This window comes from Macaca mulatta, chromosome 14, assembly GCF_049350105.2.
Source record: "Macaca mulatta isolate MMU2019108-1 chromosome 14, T2T-MMU8v2.0, whole genome shotgun sequence".
Classification (NCBI taxonomy): Eukaryota; Metazoa; Chordata; class Mammalia; order Primates; family Cercopithecidae; genus Macaca; species Macaca mulatta.
The window spans coordinates 109,654,528-109,678,725 of record NC_133419.1 but is presented as its reverse complement, the minus strand read 5'-3'; the positions used below and the strand labels follow the sequence as shown (position 1 = coordinate 109,678,725).

The 24,198-nt window shown below is 37.2% G+C and overlaps 1 protein-coding gene and 1 pseudogene across 6 annotated transcripts in view; one reads left to right on the top strand and one right to left on the bottom strand.

The window, feature by feature from the left end:
- The window catches only part of DDX10 (DEAD-box helicase 10), a 274,322-nt gene that overhangs the window by 99,383 nt on the left and 150,741 nt on the right, over window positions 1-24,198 (bottom strand). For all 6 annotated transcript variants that reach the window (XR_013404274.1, XR_013404272.1, XR_013404273.1 and 3 more), the window contains one exon: window positions 1,896-2,015. Coding sequence is in view for 3 of the 6 variants with exons in the window: in XM_077964258.1 (XP_077820384.1) it covers window positions 1,896-2,015 (120 nt within the window). In the remaining 3 variants the exon portion in view is untranslated. The remainder of the gene's footprint in view (window positions 1-1,895; window positions 2,016-24,198) is intronic.
- Window positions 3,162-13,115, top strand: LOC114672142 (mitochondrial import receptor subunit TOM5 homolog pseudogene; annotated as a pseudogene).

Sequence of the window (24,198 nt, the reverse complement as noted above, 5' to 3'; positions counted from 1 at the left end):
AACACCACAAAACTCTATAGACAATTCAGACAAAAATAACTCTTATTTTAACTAATAATTAGTTGCCCGAAAGATTTAAATAACTGCCATTGTTTTGAAAGACTGCTAATTAACCTGCCAACAAATGGAAACTGCAAGCACACACATCGCAGGTTTTATTGTCTCCTCTCTCCTCTGTGGCCACCATAACCATTCTTCAAGATGAGATTCCTATGGAGTCTCAACCTTTAGCAACCAATGGGATTGATAAATATCACTGAGCAGCCATGCTAGCAGTCACTGACCCTAAAGAGGCAATGTGAGGGATCAGTTGTAATAGTATGAATATCATGATACTTGGCTCCTCATCCCCACTGCAATCAGAGGGCAAAAAGTTTATCCTTCTATGAGCTAGAAAAAAAAAAAACAGTGGCATTTCTTTCAGAGCATTAAGTCAGAAGTTTCAGTATGGCTCACATCCACAAACATCTCCTATTAGCACTAAGCACACACTGAAACATTTTATACTTGAGGATTTACATTCGTTTTGGAGCTAAGTGGCATAATTTGTGCAGTTAAACTTAGTAGCATACTAAGGAACCTCATTACGCCAACAGCACTCATCTCATTTTACAGTGAACATCAGATGTCATACGACTATTCTAGTTTAGTCTGTTTCTCAGGTGCTGACCTCTTTTTCGTAATTTCATAAAGACTCATTATCTGTCATTTAGATAAGCTTCCTCTTCAACTTCCACCACCTTTGAATGACACACTATTTTGTTACTTTTCATGTGATTTATATGCCCCAAAATAACATCCAAAACTTTAACTTCAAAATTAAAAGGAAACATACTCCACTGGGGAGAGGCTGCTTAAGCAGTCTTTATGTTAGTGACGATGAATATATAATGTGCTATATTAGTTAATATGAAAAGCTGTTCTTTTATTGAAATAGATGTTTCATTCAATCAATAAATTTTTCTGAGGGTTTATTACATTAGGTATCTTTCTAGGTGCTAGGGATAGACTAGTGAACAAAATCAACAAAATACCTTCCTCGCAAGAAGAAATGGAGTGGAAACTGACAATAGTCAAATATAGACTGAAGTCATAAAGTAAGTGCTGTGAAGAAAAGTGAGGCAAGGTGAGAGAAATGAGGTCATGATGGAGGTAGGGTGCTCTGTGCTACATGAGGATAGTCAGGAAAACCTGGGCTGGTGAGAATGAGGCCATGAGATGATATTCAAAAGACCCTACCTACTATAACCACTCCTCAGGTAAGTCACTTGACATACTGGCTCTATTTCATCATTTTAAAATGAAGACAACAGTTATGTAATAGCATGAAGTTTCATGAGTAATCTGTGAGTGGTAGCCCCTTCCCTATACTATGGGTATGTATTTACAATATGGCTTAGGGAAAGTTGAGATTAAACAAGGCACCTCTGTGTCTTAGGTTACTTTATAAAGCAGAGAATTCCCTCCCATAGCCAGCCCAGCAAGATATATACAAGTACAGCATTTAAAATGGAGGACGTGCAAAGCAGAGGCCTGAGTGAAGCAAAAGAAGCTGTGGTACGTAGCTGTATTAGTATTCTCATGTCTGTTCCACAGAACATAATGTTCAATACCATGAAGAGAAAACCTTATCTTTAATAAAAACATAATTTAGAAAGTTCAAAATCAACTCTGTGTCAGTATTACCAAGAAGTATCTCGGTTCATTGCCAGTAAGGCATCCTTGTTCACAGCAGTAGAGCTGATGTACAGCCTACAGTAACAGTGAAAGGAACGGCCCAGCATGCTGTAGAGAAACATTTACTCTATCATTAATGAGTGGTAAGTAAGCAAGAGAGCCAATCTCTCCTAATACTCCAAATGTACCTCAGAAACGAAATACTTCTAAAATCTTACCTCCCCTTCATCAGTAAATGTTATCTTCTTATTCACTTTGAAATTTCTCTTCATTACTTTTTTTGCTTCTGCAACTTTGGTCACTTTTTTCTTGATGCTGGATTTAGAAGGTTCTTTCTTCTGTGTAAGAACATAACAAAAAACACAGATGATTAGGGAAATGGTTGCTCTACATTAACAATCCAACTCTGGCAATATACTTTTCAAAACTGGGTGCATTTATTACTCATTGGCTAATGAGAAGCGTTAAAAACACTGTCCAGGAATAACATTATTTGGCTTATTAACTATGAACTCCTCCTAAAACCTAAAAGTTTAAACACGAATAGGAGGGCTAGTAGACGAATAACATTTACATTTTCTCTATTACTAGAACTGTGCTATTTGATAATATTTAAGGACTAAAAATTACATAAAGTAATACATGAGCATAAGATAAATAAAGCTATCTTCCAGTCAAAATTTCATACATATCTTAAAATGTGAAGTTGCAAACTTAAGTTCTTAGAGTAGGAAAATGTATACTTGGAAAGCAAAATGATTGCAATACATTGTTTGCAACCAACATTCCTCCTCCAATTATAGTAATTTACCATAGGAACACAGTAAAATATCTGATGACAATTAAACTGTGTCCAGGCCGAGCATGGTGGCTCATGCCTGTAATCCCAGCACTTTGGGAGGTCGAGGCGAGTGGATCACCTGAGGTCATGAGTTCGAGACCAGCCTGGCCAACATGGTGAAACCCCACCTCTACTAAAAATACAAAAATTAGCTGGGCATAGTGGCGGGCACCTGTAATCCCAGCTACTCAGGAGGCTGAGGCAGGGGAATCACTTGAACCCAGGAGGCAGAGGCTGCAGTGAACTAAGATCACACCATCGCATTCCAGCCTGGGGACAGAGCGAGACTTTGTCTCAAAGGAAAAAAAAAAAAAAAAGCTGTGTCCAAAGGTGAGATGGAGGCAACACTTAACAGGATGTGTTGATTAGGACCTAGCTTACAACCTAAAACCACTATAGCAAGATACTAAAAATTCAAAGCCACTGCTTACTTATGCTAAGTGAATGGTGAGCGGACCCTCTGAGACCCTTGGAGAGGTCATAGCATAACCTGCTTTGAGAAAGTGACAAGACACAACCCGTGTCTAAGGATTTGGATTATCCTCCTCAAATTAGAGCTAGTATTACTATTGGTGGTACTTAACCCAATGCAGCTTCCATTAGACAGAATAAGAAGTCTTTGGTGCAGTAGTTAAGAACGAAAATGTATTTGAGCTCAAGCTCTATCACTGATACGCTATATGAGAGTAAGTTACCATTACCCAACCTCTGGGTTTAGATGTAAGTTGAAGACAACAATAGCATCTATCTCATACGGTTATTGGGAGGATTGAAAAGTAAATGTAAAACATATGAAAAAGTACTCAATAAATCTCAAATACAACTTTTACATGTTGATTTTGTGCTACACAGAGAGATCACGCCAAGTGCATAAAGGCTTACTTTGCAAAATACCAGACTTGCAGTCTCCCTAGTTGATTGATTTTTAACTCTGTACTATAGGGAATCACACAAGGAAAAAAGAGGAGGGACCAATCTAGAACATTATCTATAATTACCAGAAGTTTTGGGAAGCAGTGCATTGGTTACAACTGCTACATTATGGTAATAAGTACACACAAAAAAGGCAAATCTTTTAGTAGGAGATACTAACAATGATGAATACATAAATGCTTAAAAATAAACCACCAAGGCCGGGTGCAGTGAATCACACCTATAATCCCAGCACTTTGGCAGGCAGAGGTGGACAGATCACTTGAGGTCAGGAGTTCAAGACCAGCCCAGCCAACACAGCAAAACCCTGAGTCTACTAAAAATACAAAAAAATTAGCTGGGCATGGTGGCACACCCCTGAAATCCCAGCTACTCAGGAGGCCGAAGCATGAGAATCACTTAAACCTGAGAGGTGGAGGTTGAAGCGAGCCGAGATTGTGCCAGTGCACTCCAGCCTAGGCAACAGAACAAGACTCTGTCTCAATAAATAAATAAGCAAAAAAAAAAAAAACCCAGGCAATTAAAAATAACAAATCCACTAAAATAAAGGCCTGTGCCAAGTTATCAACATATTATATTTTTAGATAATGGTCATAGTTATGAAAATCTGCTAGTGCATCTGCAAAAATATTATGATTTAACTACAAGAAAGTTGTTTTGACAATGATGGTTCTACTACATGGGTATTACTAAAACACTGACTTTGTATTTCCGGTTCAACATGAAAGTCATAGTATCTAGTTACATTTATTTCTCAGACTACAAATTACATCATTTTATAAGTTACCGCCATCTTCAACCCATATAAAGCTAATGAAAAGATCAATTGCCTCTGAGGTAGCTTTTATTATATCAGAGACACTTCGTATGCTATAATTGAGGCAGGAGAATAGGGTCTGGAGGCAGGAAACTTAAGGCTAATTCCTGCTGAATCAAGAAAAACACCAAGGTCTGGAGGCAGGGAACCTGAGGCCGGTTCTCCTACTTCCCATAGCTGGATCAAAAGGAAAACACCTGGGTCTGGGGGCAGGGACTGTAAGGCCAATTAACACAAACTTCCTAAAGCTAAACCAAAAGGAAAACCCCCATCTCCCAACATGGAGTAACAAAGGATCAAAGGCTACGCTCCCTACAATCCCCCCACCCCCATCACACCTCAGATGGAAAGGAAAATACCCTGGATCGGCCAACCAGGGACCATCCCTTCACCTGCACATGGTGCCAATTCACCTCAGCCTTTAATTAGGCTTGGACCAAATCCTTCATCCAGATAAGGGGTAACTGATAGGAACCTCAAAAGAAGTACTTAAAACTCAGAAAACTTTGTAACAGGACTTTGAGCCACTTGCTCAGGCCCACTTCCACCCCATAGAGCGCTTTCTCGCCTTAATAAATTCCTGCTTTTGCTGCTTCTTTCCTGTGTTTCACTCCTTTGTTATTTTGTGCATTTTGTCCAATTTGTTCAAAATGCCAAGAACCTGGACAACTTACTCAAGGCCCTCCTTCCAGTAATATAATCACTATATACACATCACAAGACTTCTATGAAAACAGATTAAGTTTTAGATTTCTTCTTCCCACTGGATATTCTCCACTTCCTCCACCTCCCAGGGGTCCGTGACTCCACAAATATCACCAACTGGTGACAAAAGGCTCTAAATTGCTGTGCCTACCCTCTCTCCACCACTATGCTTATTCTAAGATGTGTGACTATTGTTCTTCCTCAGTTAATATAATCTTCATTTCCTTATCTCACTTCAGAGAGTAACTGAGTAAGTTGTGCGGTAGTAAAACATCTAATAAGCTTGTTCACCTAAAAAATAACCTGTAGGACCCCTGTGAACACAAGGGATTAATAAGACCCCCACTTCTGTCAGCCTAGTCAGTATTCCTACACCTCCTTTTCCTCACAAAGGCTTAGAGACCACCATCAACACAACCACCAGGGCTGGTGACTTTGTTACTGACTCCTACTGCATCTTCTTTGTTTTAGGGCTGGGACAATTCTTAAGGACCTTGGATCTCTCATCAGACCTCATCTAAAGACAGAGGCAATGCTGATCAAACAGTATAAACTTAAGGGATCATTGTAATATAAACATAACATAGTAAATTATAATCACATAAACCAGTAAACAAAAAGTACTAGGAAAGAACCTGAGTAAACTTTCTGGGGTGATGGCAATGGTCTAGATCTTGGTAAGTTTGAGTTACACAGGTGTATATATTTGTCAAAATTCATCAAATGTTACATGTAAGATTTGTGTATTTTATTGTATATACATTTCTATCTCAAAAAAGAGTACTGTAAACAATATTGAACTGTAGTTAATGCCATACAAGCTGAAGTATATGGAGGAAAGTGTAATGATGTTGGCAACTTACTCAAATGCACTAAATAAAAAAGGATGGATAGATAGATGGATAGTTATGTGATAAAGAAAATATGGTAGATAGGTGCCTAATGCCTGTAACCAGCATTTGGGGAGGCCAAGGCAGGAGAATCTCTTGAGCCCAGGAGTTCAGGACCAGTCTGGGCAACTTGGTGGCACTCTGTCTTTACTAAAAATTTAAAAAAAAAAAAAAAAAAAAAAAAAAAAAATTAGCCAGGGTTGGTGGCACAGGCCTGTAGTCTTAGCCACTCAAGAGGCTAAGGTAGGAGGATCACTTGAGCCCAGGAGGTCAAGACTACAGTGAGCTGTGATCACCCCACTGCAATCTAGCTTGGATCAAAGAGCAAGGTACTGTTTCAAAAAAGCAAAGAAAGAGAGAAGTATGGTAAAAGGCTAACTGTAGAATATGAATGGTGGAATGCTGGGCGTTTGGATGTCCAAAAGTATTACTTCTTACAACTTTTCTGTACGTTTGAAAATGTTCATAAAACACAATAGCCCAGTCTAGAAACAACGGGGGAAAAAATCAGAAAAATGTTACCAAAAATTGTCAATGGAATAAGGGTCAGAAAAAACAATCCTGCAGAGTGGATCCTTAAGTGAGGTGGGTCAAGTTGAAGAGCTTTAGGGAAATCCATGAAACCACTAAAATTACATGACAAAATGTAGAAGCATTTGCATCTCTGCCTTCTATGGTTTACATTGGTTTCTGAAAGAGTTCTGTGTCCTGCCCCCTTGAAAAAGTAAAACTTTTAGTTTGTTTTAGGGAAGTCACTGGAAGAAGGAACAGAAATGCCCACGTGGGTGAGAAGAGGCTTGTTTATCATATTTTCCTGTTAGGCTCTGGCTTTGCTCTGATACTCTAGAATTATTCTTCACCCATTCAAAGATGCTGTGAATGTCAATGCCATCCAAGGCATCATAGTACATAGTGAGGATGCAGCAGTGCAAGAGGGGTGGACTCCCAGCCTTCACAGAGCCCAACTCTCTCTATGGAAAAAGATATTAAACAACTAGAACAAAACATTAATTACAAATATAAGATCTTAGAAATAATATATGGAATAAATCAATATGACCACCCTACGTAGTCACGGGTGATGAAAGCAGGTCAAGGAACTTCCTTTCAAGGAAGAGATGTTTGAATTGAGTGGCAAATACTAACACACTGTGGCAGTGCCAGCACATCAGTGATGTGCTAAACACCTGTGCTGTCCACTGATGGTGTATTTTACACATGGCTGACAAGACAGTCTTAGTTCCACGGCATTCTTTTTAATATTAACTTTAGCAGGTAATACATGCACATGTATTCTGTAAATTGTACTTAAGTTAAAAGGTTGTTTTTCATGTCCTCTTCAGCAACCTCAGTTTCTCTCCTAAGGATCAAGTGCTGTTAGCAGCTTCTGTATCCTTCCAGAGAGATTCCACTCACATTCAAGTACAAAGGAAAAACATGAAGTTACTAAAAGAATTACCTCCCGCAATTAAAAGCCTTGATTTTATCTATTCTTACACGTGCTTTTATATATCCAGATTAAGTTTCTAAAAGTGAAAGTGCTCAAAGAGTATGTATAGTTAAATTCTGAAATACATTTCCAAATAACCCTCCCAAAGTTATACAAACTTACAATCCCACCAAAAATTTATAAGGAATTGATTTACCGCATCTGCAGCTAAGTATATTATTACGCTTTATGTTGCCAGTCAACTAGGTGAAACAGAGTACCTCGGGGAAGTTTTAAGTTGCAGTTGTATTATTTTACGTATGACAGAACATCTTTTCAAAGGCATTATTTTTCTGTGCACCATTTGTATTATCTGCCAGTATTTCTAATGAATTCCTGGCATTTAATTTATCAAGTTGTGAAATCTCTTCATTCGTTAACAATGCTTCAGTAGTTTTCCACATCTCATCATTTATATTTAGACTTTTGCCATACAAGGTAATCTTGTTATTTTGCTATGATTTGGTTTTTGTGAAGGTGACGTGTTTAATTTTTTACATAATCAATTTTAGTAAATGTTTTCTGGGTGTGTACTAAACTTTATAGTTTTCCAACTAGAAGAATTTTTAAAAATAAATTTAACTTCTTAAAATGCAGATTTTACTTTTTTAGAATTTAAAAAAATGGCTCTTGGACAAGAAATAAAGTGTTAATACTTTTTATACTTCTATTCATTAAGAAAAATATAAAATATATCTACTGTTAGGTAGGAGTTATATTTTTTGACAAGATTTTGTATTATCGGTACAAGAACAAAATTTATAGCAGCCCTAAGAAATACAGTGAAACATTAGCTGACAATATGTAAAACATCAAAACATGACTTTCATTTATATTTGCACCTCTTCTACAACATGTATGCTAGACTTTAAACAGCTAAAAGGAAAGTATTATAAAATACAAAATTGATAGTTACTCTCAATGTCCTGTGATAGGTGTAGAAAGTTACTAGAAATAATCTGGAAGATAAAAGAACTACTGCCACCACCACCAGTCACAAAACCAATAATGGTTCTTATCATAAAGACCATGTTAGCTAACACTGGCTACAAGAAAATTCAAAATATAATCAATGAAAAAAAAGCTACTTTAATACAAGCATTACTACTACATATCCTACAAAAGAAAATAAAACTATTGTTAAAAAATGGTATTTTAAATGAAAAGCAAAAATCACAGGAAAATAAAAGTTAGAATTAAAGACAGTCCAAAGAAATGCAATTTTTATGTTTTCTTAAAGTTGCTCCCATTTGGGCCAACTAATAATTTATAATGAAAACCATTATATCTAAAAGTGAAGTAAACCAACAAAATAAATAACAGTCAACACTGGAGGAGACCTTTAAGATTACCTATTATAGCTGAAGCCACTCCTATGAAAGATAAGAGCATTTCTTTTTCTTTTTTCTTTTTCTTTTTTGAGACAGAGTCTCACTCTGACACCAGGCTGGGGTGCAGTGGGGTGATCTCAGCTCACTGCAACCCCCACTTCCCGGGTTCAAGCGATTCTCCTGCCTCAGCCTCACGAGTAGCTGGGACTACAGGCGCATGCCACCACGCCCGGCTAATTTTTTATTTTTTGTAGAGATCGGGTTTCACCATGTTGGCCAGGATGGTCTCAATCTCTTGACCTCGTGATCCGCCCACCTCGGCATCCCAAAGTGCTGGGATTACAGGCCTGAGCCACCATGCCCGGCCCGATAAGAGCATTTCTTAAGATTAATAAACACTGTTTCCCAAAAGTCCAAACATATTTAAGTATACACACTTCTATTGGCTAAATAACCAAACTCTAATAGAACTTGTTTATGATTTAAAAAAGAAAAAGCAAGCCCACCTGCTATCAAAGCATAATGCCTCAGTCATCCTAAATCAAATGAATTACAGTAATTCAAATATTCTCTAACTTTATGGTATAAATTAAGAACATACTATTTGATATTTTGTTTTAAAGTCATCTACAAAATCTTTTCTTAATAAACTATAAACAGAACCAAAAACAAAAATCACATGATTATCTCAATAGATGCAGAAAAAGCATTTGACAAAAATCCATCATCTCTTTATGATTAAAACCCTCAGCAAAGCCAGCATAGAAGGGACATACCTTAACATAATAAAAGCCGTCTACAACAAATCCACAGCCAACATTATACTAAACAGAGAAAGTTGAAAGCATTCCCCCTGAGAACTGGAACAAGACAAGGATGACCACTTTCACCACTTCTATTCAACATAGTACTGGAAGTCTTAGCCAGAGCAATGAGACGAGAGAAAGAAAGAAAGAGCATTCAAATCAGTAAGGAGTAAATCAAACTGTCGCTGTTTGCCGATGATATGATTGTATACCTAGAAAACCCTAAAGACTCATCCAAAAAGTTCCCAGAACTGGTAAATGAATTCAGCAAATTTTCAGGATACAAAATTAAAGTCCACAAATCAGTAGCACTGCTATACACCAACAGCGACCAAGCCAAGAATCAAATCAAAAACTCAACCTCTTTCACAATAGCTGCAAAAACATAAAATAAAATACTTAGAAATATACCTAACCAAGGATGTGAAAAACCACAAGGAAAACTACAAAACACTGCTGCTGAAAGAAATCACAGATGACACAAACAAATGGAAATATATTCCATGCTCATAAATGGGTAGAATCAATATTTTGAAAACGACCATACTGTCAAAAACAATCTACAAATTCAGTGCACTTCCCATCAAAATACTACCATAATTATTCATGGAGCTAGAAAAAAAAATCCTAAAATTAATACGGAACCAAAAAAGAGCCTGTGTGGCCAGAGCAAGACTAAGCAAAAAGAACAGGTCTGGAGGCATCACATTATTCAACTTCAAACTATACTATAAGGCCATATTCACCAAAATAGCATGGCACTGGTATAAAAATAGGCACATAGACCAATTAAACAGAATAGAGAACCCAGAAATAAAGCCAAGTACTTACAAAGGTAACAAACATAAAGTGAGGAAAGCACACCCTATTCGACAAATAGTGCTGGTAAAACTGGCAAGCCACATGTAGGAGAATGAAACTGGATTCTCATATGTCACCTTATACAAAAATCAACTCAAGATGGATCAGAGACTTTAACCTAAGACCTGAAACCATAAAGATTCTAGAACATCAGAAAAACCCTTCTAGACATGGCTTAGGTAAAGACTTTATGACCAACAAAAGCAAATGCAACAAAAATAAAGATAAATAGATAGGACTTAATTACACTAAAAAGCTTCTGCACAGCAAAAGAAATCAGCAGAGTTAAGAGACAACCCACAGAGTGGAAGAAAATCTTCACAATCTATATATCTGACAAAGACTAATATCCAGAATCTACAAAGAACTCAAACAAATCAGCGAGAAAAAAAAAATCCCATCAAAAAGTTAAGGACATGAATAGCTAATTCTCAAAAGAAGATATACAAATGGCCAACAAGCATGTGGAAAAATGCTCAGCATCACTAACTATCAGAGAAATCCAAATCAAAACCACAATGCAATACCACCTCACTCCTGCAACAATGGCCATAATCAAAAAATAAAAAATAATAGATGTTGGCATGGATGCAGTGAAAAGGGAACGCTTTTACAGGGCTGGTGGGAATGTAAACTAGTACAACCACTACAGAAAACAGTGTGGAGATTTCTTAAAGAACTAAAAGTAGATCCATTTGATGTACTTTTTATCCAGATGATTTTATCCAGCAATCCCACTACTAGGTATCTACCCAAAGGAAAAGAAGTCATTACACGAAAAAGATACTTGCACACGCATGCTTATAGCAGCACAATTTGCAACTGCAAAAACATGGAACCAACCCAAACACCCCCCAATCGATGAGTGGACAAAGAAGCCACTAAGCCAGGCACAGTGGCTCACGCCTGTAATCCCAGCACTTTGGGAGGCCAAGGCAGGTGGATCACCTGACGTCAGGAGTTCAAGACCAGCCTGACCAACAACATGAAACCTCGTCTCTACTAAAAATACAAAAATTAGCCAGGCATGGTGACAGGCACCTGTAGTCCCAGCTACTCAGAAGGCTGAGACAACAGAATTGCTTAAACCCAGAGGCGCAGGTTGCAGCGAGACAGGATCACACCACTGCACTCCAGCCTGGGCGACGGAGCTATAGTCTTAAAATTAAACTGTAGTCTTAAAATTAAGACCCACCTACAGAGTTTCGGATCTGAAAAATGAAAAGTTCTGAAGATTGGTTGTACATCAATGTGAATATACTTAACACAACTGAACTGTACATTTTAAAATGGTTAAAATAGTAAATTTTATGTTATGTGTCTTCTACCACAAATAAAAATGAAATTTTAAAATTAAGAGCCAATGAAAATACAGCAACTTAAAATGTTATTACAGAAACAAAGTTTGTCTTTTCAGAATTCCTACACAAATATTAATTTGCTAAGACAAACATACCTGCTATAGCAATAGTCCTAAAATTACACAACACTAAAGGAGAAGTTGTTTTGGCTGGAGGATGGGGAGCAGGGTGGGCAATGCAAGGGAAGGGTAGCAAGGGAAGTTGAAAGCATTCCCCCTGAGGATTGGAACAAGATAAGGATGTCCACTTTCACCACTTCTATTCAACATAGTACTGGAAGTCTTAGCCAGAGCAATGAGATGAGAGAAAGAAATAAAGGGCATCCAAATCAGTAAAGAGTAAATCAAACTGTTGTTCCTTTGCTAGACACAAGGAGGATTAAAGGCCCACAATAGAAATCAACTAAAATTATATGAAACAAGAATACTTATAAATTATGAATTGTGGTAATAATTTATAATGGTTTAAGAAATCTCATAGGATTTTTCTTCTAAAAAAATCCATATTTATCAATCTTATGTTTTAAGATTTAATAGAAGGCACACTATAGTAAACCTTGACCATATGCATAAGTTTGAGAATGTGGAAGTTAAGAGAAAAATGAAAATCAGATCTGCCTCCACCACCCAACTGTTACTGTAATTTCTTGAGTGAACGGCTACTGCATTAGCCTGTCACACAGACTCTCTGCGTTCACTCTCACCCCCATTATAGTAAGCCCTGTGGTAATCACTTGTTTACTTCTGTGCTTTTTCCTAACAGATTGTAATTCCCAAGAGGGTTAAGACCATTTTTATTCTATTTATATCCCCAATGTATCACAGATAGGCCAGCATATAGGAAATATTCAATAACGACTGAAATAAGAATTAGTGAATAAACTACATATGGACTACTTCATTTACCGTTCAGAACAACTGTGAGTCACATCTTGTTCCTACAAATTTTTAATTAGAAAACTAAAGCTTAATTCAGCAATTTGTTCAAGGTTATATAACTTCAAAGTATTTGACTCTGTTCATATTCTACAATGCATAGTTTCATTTCTGTTCAAACTGCCTTAGAAGACTGTAGCATCATAATTTGACTCAATATTTGCCTTTCAAATTTCTATCAATTTAAGAATGTTTGAGAATTGCTAATTTGAGAAACTCCCATAGCTTTTTTCAACTTTAAATCCATGACCCACTATGAAAGATTTTCAGAGAGCAGAGCATGGCAGCTGAAAGCCAATGAGTTAGAACTTGAGTGTTCCGGATCAAGGGCCTCTCAATGACGTTGGACCCGGAGGACACAAAATGGAAGATGCGTGTGGATGTGATCTCCTCCTTACAGAGCTTCCTCATCTATGCGGCCCTGCTGCAAGTCACCGCTTTTATCTTAAAGAAATTGGGCAGCATATGAAAATTGGGCATCACATGTGACTGCCAGATATGAAGAACTTGGTTAGAGTTTCTACTCCCACCTGCAAATAAAGAGGCCCAGAAAGGTGTAAGAGACTCTTCAATTCAATGGACATAAAAATTCTACTTGTTAAGAACAAGTTTGGCTCTGGTAACTGAGGTCCATAGCTAAAATATAAAACTATTTGGGAAGTACGAAAAGATGTCTCATGGTCATGGTGTGCCCTTAGGCCTGTGATATTCAGCCTTTTGTGAATGTTAGAATAATAGTAAACAATGTCACGCTCCATTTTCTGGCAAGTATTAATTATAAGGGAATTATGTCCCTATGACAGCTATGTCTGTTTACCCTTATACTTCTATCTACAGTGTATTTGTGAACAGTGCCTTAGTTACACTGTATGAAAGTCAGCACACAACCACAATGACATTTAAGCACAGGACCATTCATCTATGTTTTTAATGTACCAATTAAAAAAAAAGATTTTCAGACTTTATACATAGCTTGATTAGTTTTAAAAATAATTGTTTTCACATCCAAAAACCTTTTTAAATACTAAATATACTATTTCAAACTATAAGACCCCAATCCTAATTCTCTTCTGATAAGAATCACAGCTATTATGAAATTAATTTATATGAAATACTTGACTCTTCATCTTGACACTTCATGAATTATATCTAGAAAATCATTTAGAAATGCTTCCAAATGTGTATATCCTATAGATAATTCATATTTACTCCAAAGTCCTACAGATGACTGCCTATATTTCCTATCAAAGTTACTCATTTGTCAAGGCTTGATTGGTCCTGATTATATTAAGACAAACTACCAGTAAATGTTAATCTTTTTTCTGCATGATTAATAAGGCCATGCACTACTATTTTCCTTGTGGTTTATAAATTGCAATTCTAATCTACAATGTGATGAAAGAATACAATGATATATTGAGCAACAATGACAACTATTTACTACTAAATATCCATGATTCATTTTTAAGTGATCTTAACAGGTGAACATGAATGAGAACAGATGATTATGTCTTGCTTGTTTCCTCCCCACCCCAGACCAATACTACATAGATATGCAGTGATCTTGGTTTTGTTCAAACTTCCTTCTGGTTAAGGAAGACCATAAGGCAAAACCTCTACTGATACTGCCAATATGAACATTCTATACAATGTTTTTTTGATTGCTACATTCCTCCTTCAGGATTTCTGGTGCCTCCTTCAGGTTTAACTTGGAATACTTTTCCAGAAACTGCTTTTTAACCTAACAAACTCTTCCCGAGCATGTGTACCTGTCACCTTAACTAATATCTTAAGGAAAAAAACTTTCAAATATATCCCCTATACAGTTTCTTTCCCCTCCACTGTTTCTCTCATTTTCCAGATATACATTCCCCAAAACCCCCATTCCAATGCCTACAACATACCTGTCTTCCTTTCCTCAATTTCTTATTAGAATTAACATAAGTTTCTTAATTTTAAAACACCTCTTTATAGCATTTTGGCCTAATAATTATTTAAATTTTTCACTGTGCCTACAATTAGTCTAAATAACATGTAAATTTCTGTTCTTGACCCAAGCCCTATCTGACTTTCCTTTCATGCCATTTTCCTTACTTAAGCCTCATTCCCAACTAAGTCTCATTCCCAGTCAAGTTTTATGATCATGTTCATTTATTTACTGTCTTAAATGATTCCTTCTACCTCTTTGAACATTTACAGTGTTACAATATTTAAGGGAAAATCCCATAATTTCCTATTTACTACCTTAGGACATTTTCTTTGGTTTGTTTAAATTGTTCAGGCCATTTACTGTTCTGTTTTGCTGGCTGGGAAATATGTATTTGCTCTACACCATGACCCTTGAAAAAAAACAAAGCCACTATAGTGACAAAAAATCTCAGATATTTCCTGCTGTTTAACAAAATTATGAAACCACTCATATTTTGCTGTAGGAATCCAATTTTTAACTTGCCACTTTTAATAAATATTTCCATATTAGGAAGCAAGCAGCTGGAAGCAATTTAGAGAAACGGTGCCTGATACATTTTTCCCCTCTCCTTTTAGATTTCAAGAACGACAGTATTGATTTCATTTTTAATTTGTGTCCAAATTGGCTATATAAATTTCTCATCTCTCACAGCTTTTGGAATTCTTCTAGAACTCAGAAATTTTATAAGCCACATAGCAAAAATTAAAAATAAAAAATAAAAAGCAGTAACATTAAAAGGAAAGGTAACTTGCGTCACATGGTCATTTAGCTAACAGGGTTGAGGGAAACTGACCACATAGGGGAGGCAACAAGGCGATAATGAACTAAGTTAAAAGTCCCAGGACGGGACAGGTGCGGTGGCTCACGCCTGTAATCCCAGCACTTTGCAAGGCCAAGGCGGGTGGATCACTTGAGGTCAGGAGTTCGAGACCAGCCTGGCCAACACAGTGAAACCTCATCTCTACTAAAAACACAAAAATTAGTCATGCATGGTGGTGAGCACCTGCAATCCCAGCTACTGGGAAGGCTGAGGCAGGAGAATCACTTGAACCTGGCAGGCAGAGGTTGCAGTGAACCTAGTTGCACCATTGCACTCCAGCCTGGGACACTGAGAAGACCCTGTTTCAAAAAAGAGTCCTGGGACAGAAATCATGAAACTATTTCAAACAATATGACACTATGATATACTTCTCTTACGGGAGTGTCTCAGCTATCTACACTTCTACCACCTTCCTTCCAAGTGATACCAGAGACTCAGCAAGAATGTGCCAGTAGCTAATTTAATCAGAATTTGTTTGAACAAAATGGGAGAGCATCAAAATAACATTCAAGATGTTTCACTGTACATTTGACTGAGAATTCCACAATTGGCTCCAACACCTATAAGAAAAGCGTATTACTTGACGGTCTGGCTAGTGTGGCTTAAAGCAGAGTTTCTGTAAATTCATTCATCATTAAAGTCTAAACAAACAAATGCCATATAACACTAGCTATTCAGTGAACCATCAATTTTTACAAGTATACAAAAACACACACATGCATGTGCATCTATACTATCTATAACCCTGTTAGCCAAATCATAGAGAATCTCTCTATGATTTAAAGCCTTCACAAAGAACTACAATAATGGAAGAAAGATATATGCTAAATTCAAACTGGGTTTGGTACCTGGTTGCCATTTGTTGGTACCATTTTTAACACAGTATTTTAAGACATTTAAGAGATGTTAAAGCTGTCCTCTTGGCCGCCCAAAAGGAGATCATCACTGTTACGTCTGACATTTTTCTATAATGACTTATGTTATTAAATCCCAATACACACATGGGCTGTATGTTAACAGCAAGTGAAACAAGTATCACTGCCACAGCCAAGCTATGTATGTTCACAACTACCATGTGCAGTAAAGTTTCCAAGTTCTACCTTGTATTGTATACAAATATTAGCTAAGCAGAAAGTACCAAGTGAAAAGTCAAAGGTTAGCCTATGTGTACTATGTTTCAACAAAAAAGTGCCCGGATGATGTCCAATATTATTCAAAATTGGATATTCTTACACATACTGTTTGTAAAACTGTGGTGTGCAAAGCCACATAGTGGTGATTAAAAAAAAAAAATACTGGAATCATTACAGAACTTGGAAGGATAAAAGGACCCTCCAGGATCACCTGGAGAAACACCACCTACCCACTCCCAATCCCTGGAAAGTCAAGAGAGAATTTCAAGATCACATAGACAGTATCAGCAAAGTCAGGGCTAGAACCCCAAACCCTCCAAAAACCTAGTCTGTGCTCCTACCCTGACACTGTATGTAAGAGTATCTTATATTTCATCTTAGCCAAATGGCCAAGAAGCAATATATAACAGTATCTCCAACGGAAACACCTTAGAGCTAGACCTTCCTCTGTGAATCACAGTTTTCCTAAGCAATACTGAGAGACCTCATAAAATAAGAAGAGTAGATTGACAGCAAATGTTCTCTTTAAAATGAAAAGAATCCTTGAAGGAATTCATTTTTAAAAGTGTAATTTTCAAGACAGCGGGACATTCCGCTTCACAGAGGGAACCTTCATAGTGCTAGTGATGGAAGAGAATTAAATATGGGTGATGTTGAGAAAGGCAAGAAGATTTTTGTTCAGAAGTGTGCCCAGGCCTACACGGTGGAAAAGAGAGGCCAGCACAAAACTGGGCCTAATCTCCATAGTCTCTTCGGGTGGAAGACAGGTGAAGCTGTTGGATTCTCTTACACAGACACCAATAAGAACAAAGGCATCACCTGGGGAAAGGATACACTGATGCACTATTTGGAGACTCCCAAGAACAACATCCCGGGAACAAAAATTATCTTTGCCGGCATTAAAGAAGAAGGCAGAAAGGGCAGACTTGATAACTAATCTCAAAAACGCTACTAATGAGTAATAATTGGCCACTGCCTTATTTATTACAAAACAGAAATGTCTCATGACTTTTTTATGTGTACCATAATTTAATAGATCTCATATACCAGAATTCAGATAATCAATGACAGAATATTTTGTTCAGCAGTCCTGATTTAAAACTAAGACTGGCTTGTGGTTAAATGAATATGTCTGGTTTTTTGAATTTTAATAGTAATTAATTCAGTAAATGCTAACACTATTTACCCGTTCTAAAGATATGATTCGATTTCGTTAGTAATGTTCAACTTTTCACAAAGATGAATGCCATCTTAAAACTTAATAGAGATTGGTTTTATATTTAGATTTATATAATGGTTATGTGAATATATTGAAATACTGGGGAAATTCCTTCACACTGTCTCAGAACCAAGCAAGATTCATCTGTGTTTCATGTTCATTTGCCTCTTAAGGGCAAGAGTTGAAGATAAGGTAGCAATGTCTACTTTATATTTTTGGCCTTAACTATGCCAATCTAATTAGATTCCTCGTATCTAAAATGATTCTTTTTACTTATTGAAAGGCATTTTAGTGTGGTTTATGTGTAATATCAAATAAAGATAACTTAACACTTCTCACATTTTTAAAAAAGCGTTTTCTTTTGTTCATAAAAGGACCATCGAAATGACTAAACCTGACCTCTAATTTCTTCTCTCTCAAAAGTAGAGCATATGACAGAAAGAAAAAATACTCTATCCCTCAATGCTCTGCACTACTTTACAATTTCCATCTGTCCCCATTAGCAATTAATCATTAAAAAAAGTTTGACAGTCATTTAAAGTTGTTAGCAGATTTTTGCTTATTAGTTTTTTTCCTATCTCCTACCTTAGAATGAGTCCCTGCTTATTCGTTAGTAAATCATCACACTAAAATGCAGTATTTTCAGAAATATAACCTCCAATAAAAACAAGTATAAATCAATTCGCAAATACTAATTTTAATAAAATTTTTACTAGTCCCCAAACTCCATGCTGCATAATCAGCATTTTAAAAATCATTCTCCTTCCTACCATCCCAGAGAGACTAGAAAATTTAAGACCTATCGGCCAGGCACGGTGGCTCACGCCTGTAAACCCAGCACCCTGGGAGGCCGAGGCGACCGGATCACAAGTTCAAGAGATCAAGACCATCCTGGCTAATACGGTGAAACCCCGTCTCTACTAAAAATACAAAAAACTACCCGAGCGAGGTGGCGGGCACCTGTAGTCCCAAGCTACTCGGGAGGCTGAGGCAGGAGAATGGCGTAAACCTGGGAGGCGGAGCTTGCAGTGAGCTGAGATCTGGCCACTGCACTCCAGCCTGGGCGACAGAGCGAGACTCCGTCTCAAAAAAAAAAAAAAGAAAAAAGAAAAAAAGAAAGAAAGAAAAGAAAAGAAAATTAAAACCTATCAATATGTTTGAAATTCTTCCCCTAACAGCAAATTTATGTGAAGATTCACCACTGAATATCTTAAGATATTTGAGACTTCTTATCACCTTCTATCCTCAGCCCTTTGTTGATGTTTCTCATGATATTTCTTACACTCTACTTGTGTTTTTAAAAGCTTCTTTTACTTCATCCCTCTGAAACACCCAACTCCCTGAGGGAATGAGCTTTGTCATACTCATCTTGTAATGCCTTGAGCAAGCACACACACCACGCTTAAACAAATCAATAATTATTTCTGGAACTGAGTTGAGCTTGGGCTAATCAAGATCAATTTTCTTTGAGAATAACACTCAAAGACTCTGAAATGCATTCTACTGTTACCTATTCTGATACCATTTTGCTTAAATAGCATAGAAATAAGCATATTTCACATTTAACTTGACATTTATTTGTTGAGAAAACGGATTCACAGGCTCTAGGCAATCAAGTCTGATGTGAGAAGCAGACCTGTCTGAAAACACCGGGAGTCACTGTGGGCAGCCTAGACCATGAGCTGGAATCACTCCATCCTCCTCTTTCCCAGCAAGAGAGGCTGCAACCACGCTCGACTTCTGACAGGACCATGGCTTCCTCCCTCAGCAAGGCAGACCCAACTTCCCATGAACCTCAAAGTCTCCACAAGCCTGACAGCTTAATTTCTCAGATGACTGCAGGCATCCACAAGTATAGTGTCTGGTTTGTAGGATTACACACTGATATGTTTGATCGGCCACTTATTCTAAAAGAAGGGAGAACAATAAGGGAAGGGATATCTCAAGTGGAACGAAAATCTATGCTGTGTCTAGCAGATTGGCAAAACTCTGGGAACCTGCTATGTGGAATAAGAGGGAAACAGGGAAACCACCTCCTTCCCCTACTTCATCCTGGCTTTGTACACATTCCCTTTTCCCAACAAAGTGTATTCCTTAATCCATGCCATATGCCATTGTGGAATTTCTCCGGATCTCTGATGACAAGTGCCAATCCAGATGGGACCTACCTGACAAATCTAAACCTTTCAGAGTTTAGTGAACAGTAGTTAATAACAGATGCCACGTGCCAAACACCATGCTAGAAGTTTCGTATTTCATTTACTCAGCACAACCACCCTTTTGAGGAACTGCCTGTATTTTACAGATGATGAAATAATTATTCAGCTAAAAAGACAGAAGCATGCTCTAAACTCAGGTTTATCAAACTTCAAAATTTATCTTCTTGAGCTTTGAAGCTGTACTCTTCTCAGGCCTCCACAATACCACTGATGGAAATAAACTTTAGGAACACTGCTTGTAGGAAGATTAAGTCTACTCCCTAAATGTTGAACCCTATGATCTCCCTCAGAAATAGGCGTACAGTTTCTACTTGAACAAACCCTTTGACAGAAAATCCACTAAATAAAACATGTTGTACTGGGACACCAATTCCTATTCTTCTTGTATATTTTTTTAAATAATTGTATCAACGGAAAACTACTGTTTTTACTTTTTTGAAAAAATGTGTCATTTCCAAATGAAACAGGCAATTTATATTGGTCAAAATGCCAATCTAAATGTTTTCTTCAAGTTCTAATATTACCCTCAAGAGGGCAATGCTGGTACTGAAAGCAAAGACTAATTGCATTTTCTTCTGTTACTCTAGGAATAAGACAATAGTAATTACAGGTAGAGGTAAAATAAAGCTGGGGGAAAAAAACAGGAAAGGTAATACGAGTTCTGTGACAAGCTTCAGTGATAACTATGGGCCAAAAGATAACATGCATAGAACAAAACAGATATGGAAAAGGACAGCTGTACAGAGCTAAGACAGTTATAGTGATTAAAAAGAGACAATGTGAAAACAAAGTCAGAAGAAAGGAAGGAACAAGGAAGAGCCAAAACTCTATGAAAACAATCTCCTCTCATGTGTTGCAAAAACATCGCACCATACTGCCAAGTCACTCTCCCCACCAACAGAACCCCAAACTATCAACTTTAAATTGGGAAAATAGAATAATTACACCAACAATGGTAAACTTTGAGAATTTCTTAAACAGATACTAACAAGATGCAAAAAATTGCCATCCATCTCCCAAATATATTCTCTTGTACACCAAAAGAATGTCTGAGATACAAAACTACAAGTGATAAGTCCCCCAAAAAGGGGCATACTGGAACATAAAATCAATCTTTGGCATTCACTGTGGTCATTTCCAAGTTAGTATGTTATTCCTAACCAGTACCGTTCACAGCATATTCTACACTGTTTCTTCTCCAAGCACTTTGGTTATTTGCACCATACAATAATTTAAAGGATTCAGCTGACTCACTAATAAATGAAACATTAAATAACTTAATGATGATCCTAATAAACGATTTTCCTCAACCAATTTTGAATACATTCAACTTCAATCAAATGAAGTAAACAGGTTAACTAAAATTTTCTATTAAAATGCAATTAATACTCTACTATTCTATTAAGATTCCTGGAGTTACATTATGAAACTCACTCATAATTTGCCTCATTCCAAACCTAAGAGGTTAAATGTCAAAACTTCCTAATAAAGACCACAAACTACCAAATAAGAGCATGGTCACAATAGTTACTGTGGTCAGCTATTTGAGAACCTCCAGGAAGCCTCATTTGACTAAAGCACGCTATATAGTTAATTTTCAACTTGCTTTGGAATGAGCCTCACATTTTAGGAATAATTAATAAACTGCCTCTCACTGTTCTGTCACTAGAAAAAGACCTTCACCTTGATAATGGTGTTGAAATAAACTCTACCTTACTCAGAAGCATGCATGTCCATTGGTGAGGGTAGGGGACACTGACAGGAGGAAATAGGAATGTGTGTGAATATCTAATCAGTTTCCAGAGTTGCTTCCTTCAGTTTACTTTAAAGACAGGTATTAAAACACTGCTGTATAAAATTCACTATTTTGCATTTCACAGGACAGTTGTTGAAATAAGAAAAGCTGTGCCTCTCCAAAGTAGCAGAATGTTGTCTCCTTATAGACAAGATGTTCTTTTTGTTTTCACAGTCAAGACTTCAGAGGCAAATGCCTGATCCACATTTAAGAACTATGTAAAATCTTGTATGAGCTGCATATTAAGTTTCCCACCAGTCATTCCTATTCTATCTGTACTTTACATGCCCTGCTGTTTTCTATTTTAATACATTTTAAAGCACTTTATAAGCTACTTCAAATTCCTTGTAGGATTAGGAGGGATAAAATACGAACTACAAAGAATAAAGGAAGCTCGGTCATTTATTCAACGAACACTGGCTATCTACTCTACTCTAAGTACCATTCTAGGCACCTGGGGTACAGCAGAGTTTGCATTCTAGTGAGAAGACAGACAAATATGCACATATGTCAAGGAGTTTTTAAGTGTTAGAGACAACGGTAAGGCGCTAGAGAGTAACTGGGCAGAAGGTAACGATTTTAGAAATATAGGGAAGGCCTTTCTAAAGAAGGTGCAAAGATCTAAAAGAAATGAAAGATGAACTCATGCAATGATCTAGATAAAGAGTTCTAGGTGGAGAAAACAGTAATGCAAAGGCCCATAAATGGAAATTAGTTTGTTGTTTTCAAGAAACAAAAAATTCAGGATGACTGGACTACAGTGAGCAGGGTGGAAGGCGTTAAGAGAAAAAGACACACAGGAAGATTCTGTATTATATAAGGCCTCATAAGACAGAGTCAGGAGGTAGATTTCACCCTGAATGTGAAAGAAAGAATACAGCAAGTCCTCACTTGACACTGTTTATGTTGATAAGTTCTTGGAAACTGCAAATTTAAGTGAAACAACTACTGTATAACAAAACCAATTTTGCCATAGGCTTATTGATACAAACCAGAGTTCATTTCCTAAGACATAAAGAATACCATTTTTCTTAAAGTCAGAGTTTCCAGTAACCCATTTATGACGTTAAGTGACGACTTTACTGTGCGCATTTTGATTGAGATACATGATATAATCTTGTTTATTTTGGAAGGTGGGGGTTGCCTGCTATGAAGATTTAATAGGACCAAGGAAAGTGAAAAAGAAAACCAATTAGAAGGTTATTTTATTGGCCAGACGTGGTGGCTCACGCCTGTAATCCCAGCACTTTAGGAGGCTGAGACGAGTGGATGACCTGAGGTCAGGAGTACGAGACCAGCCTGGCCAACATGGTGAAAACTTGTCTCTACTAAAAAATACAAAAATTAGCTGAGCCTGGTGGTGGGCGCCTGTAATCTCAGCTACCTGGGAGGCTAAGGCACGACAATCACTTGAACTTAGGAGGCAGAGGTTGCAGTGAGCCAAGATCGTGCCACTGTACTCCAGCCTGGGTGACAGAGCGAGACGAAAGAAAAGGAAGAAAAGGAAAGGAAGGAAAGGAAGGAAAGGAAGGAAAGGAAGGAAAGGAAGGAAAGGAAGGAAAGGAAGGAAGGAAGGAAGGAAGGAAGGAAGGAAGGAAGGAAGGAAGGAAGGAAGGAAGGAAGGAAGGAAGGAAGGAAAGAAAGAAAGAAAGAAAAGAAAGAAAAGAAAGAAAGAAAGAAAGAAAGAAAGAAAGAAAGAAAGAAAGAAAGAAAGAAAGAAAGAGAAAGAAACAAGGAAGGAAGGAAGGAAGGAAAGAAAGAAAGAAAGAAGGAAAGAAGGAAGGAAGGAAGGAAAGAAAGAAAGAAAGAGAGAAAGAAACAAGGAAGGAAGGAAGGAAGGAAGGAAGGAAGGAAGGAAGGAAGGAAGGAAGGAAGGAAGGAAGGAAGGAAAGAAGGAAAGAAGGAAGGAAAGAAGGAAAGAAAGAAAAAGAAAGAAAGAAAGAAAGAAAGAAAGAAAGAAAGAAAGAAAGAAAGAAAGAAAGAAAGAAAGAAAGAAAGAAAGAAAAGAAAGAAAAGAAAATCAAGAAAGAAGAGAGAGAGAGAAAGAAAGGTTATTTTATTGGTCTACACACAAGATAGAGTGTTTGAATTAGGGAAGTAAGTAAACGATGTGGTAGAGACTGGATATATTTTGAAGTACACTAGACTCCTTAAAGGGATAGATCTGGGAGATAAAAGACTTAGAGAAAACTCATGGGTTCTTGGTCTGAGTCTGAGTGAATGAATAAATGGTGTTAAACATCCAAGAGATATTAAATAACTGGTTAAAAGAAGTTTACAAAAGCAGAACAGGCTCAGGACATATACTTGGATTAGCATATGATTTTTAAAGAAAAGGTCTTACTAAATTTGCCTAGGAAGCATATGTAGATGGAGATTAGAATATAAGGCAAAGCT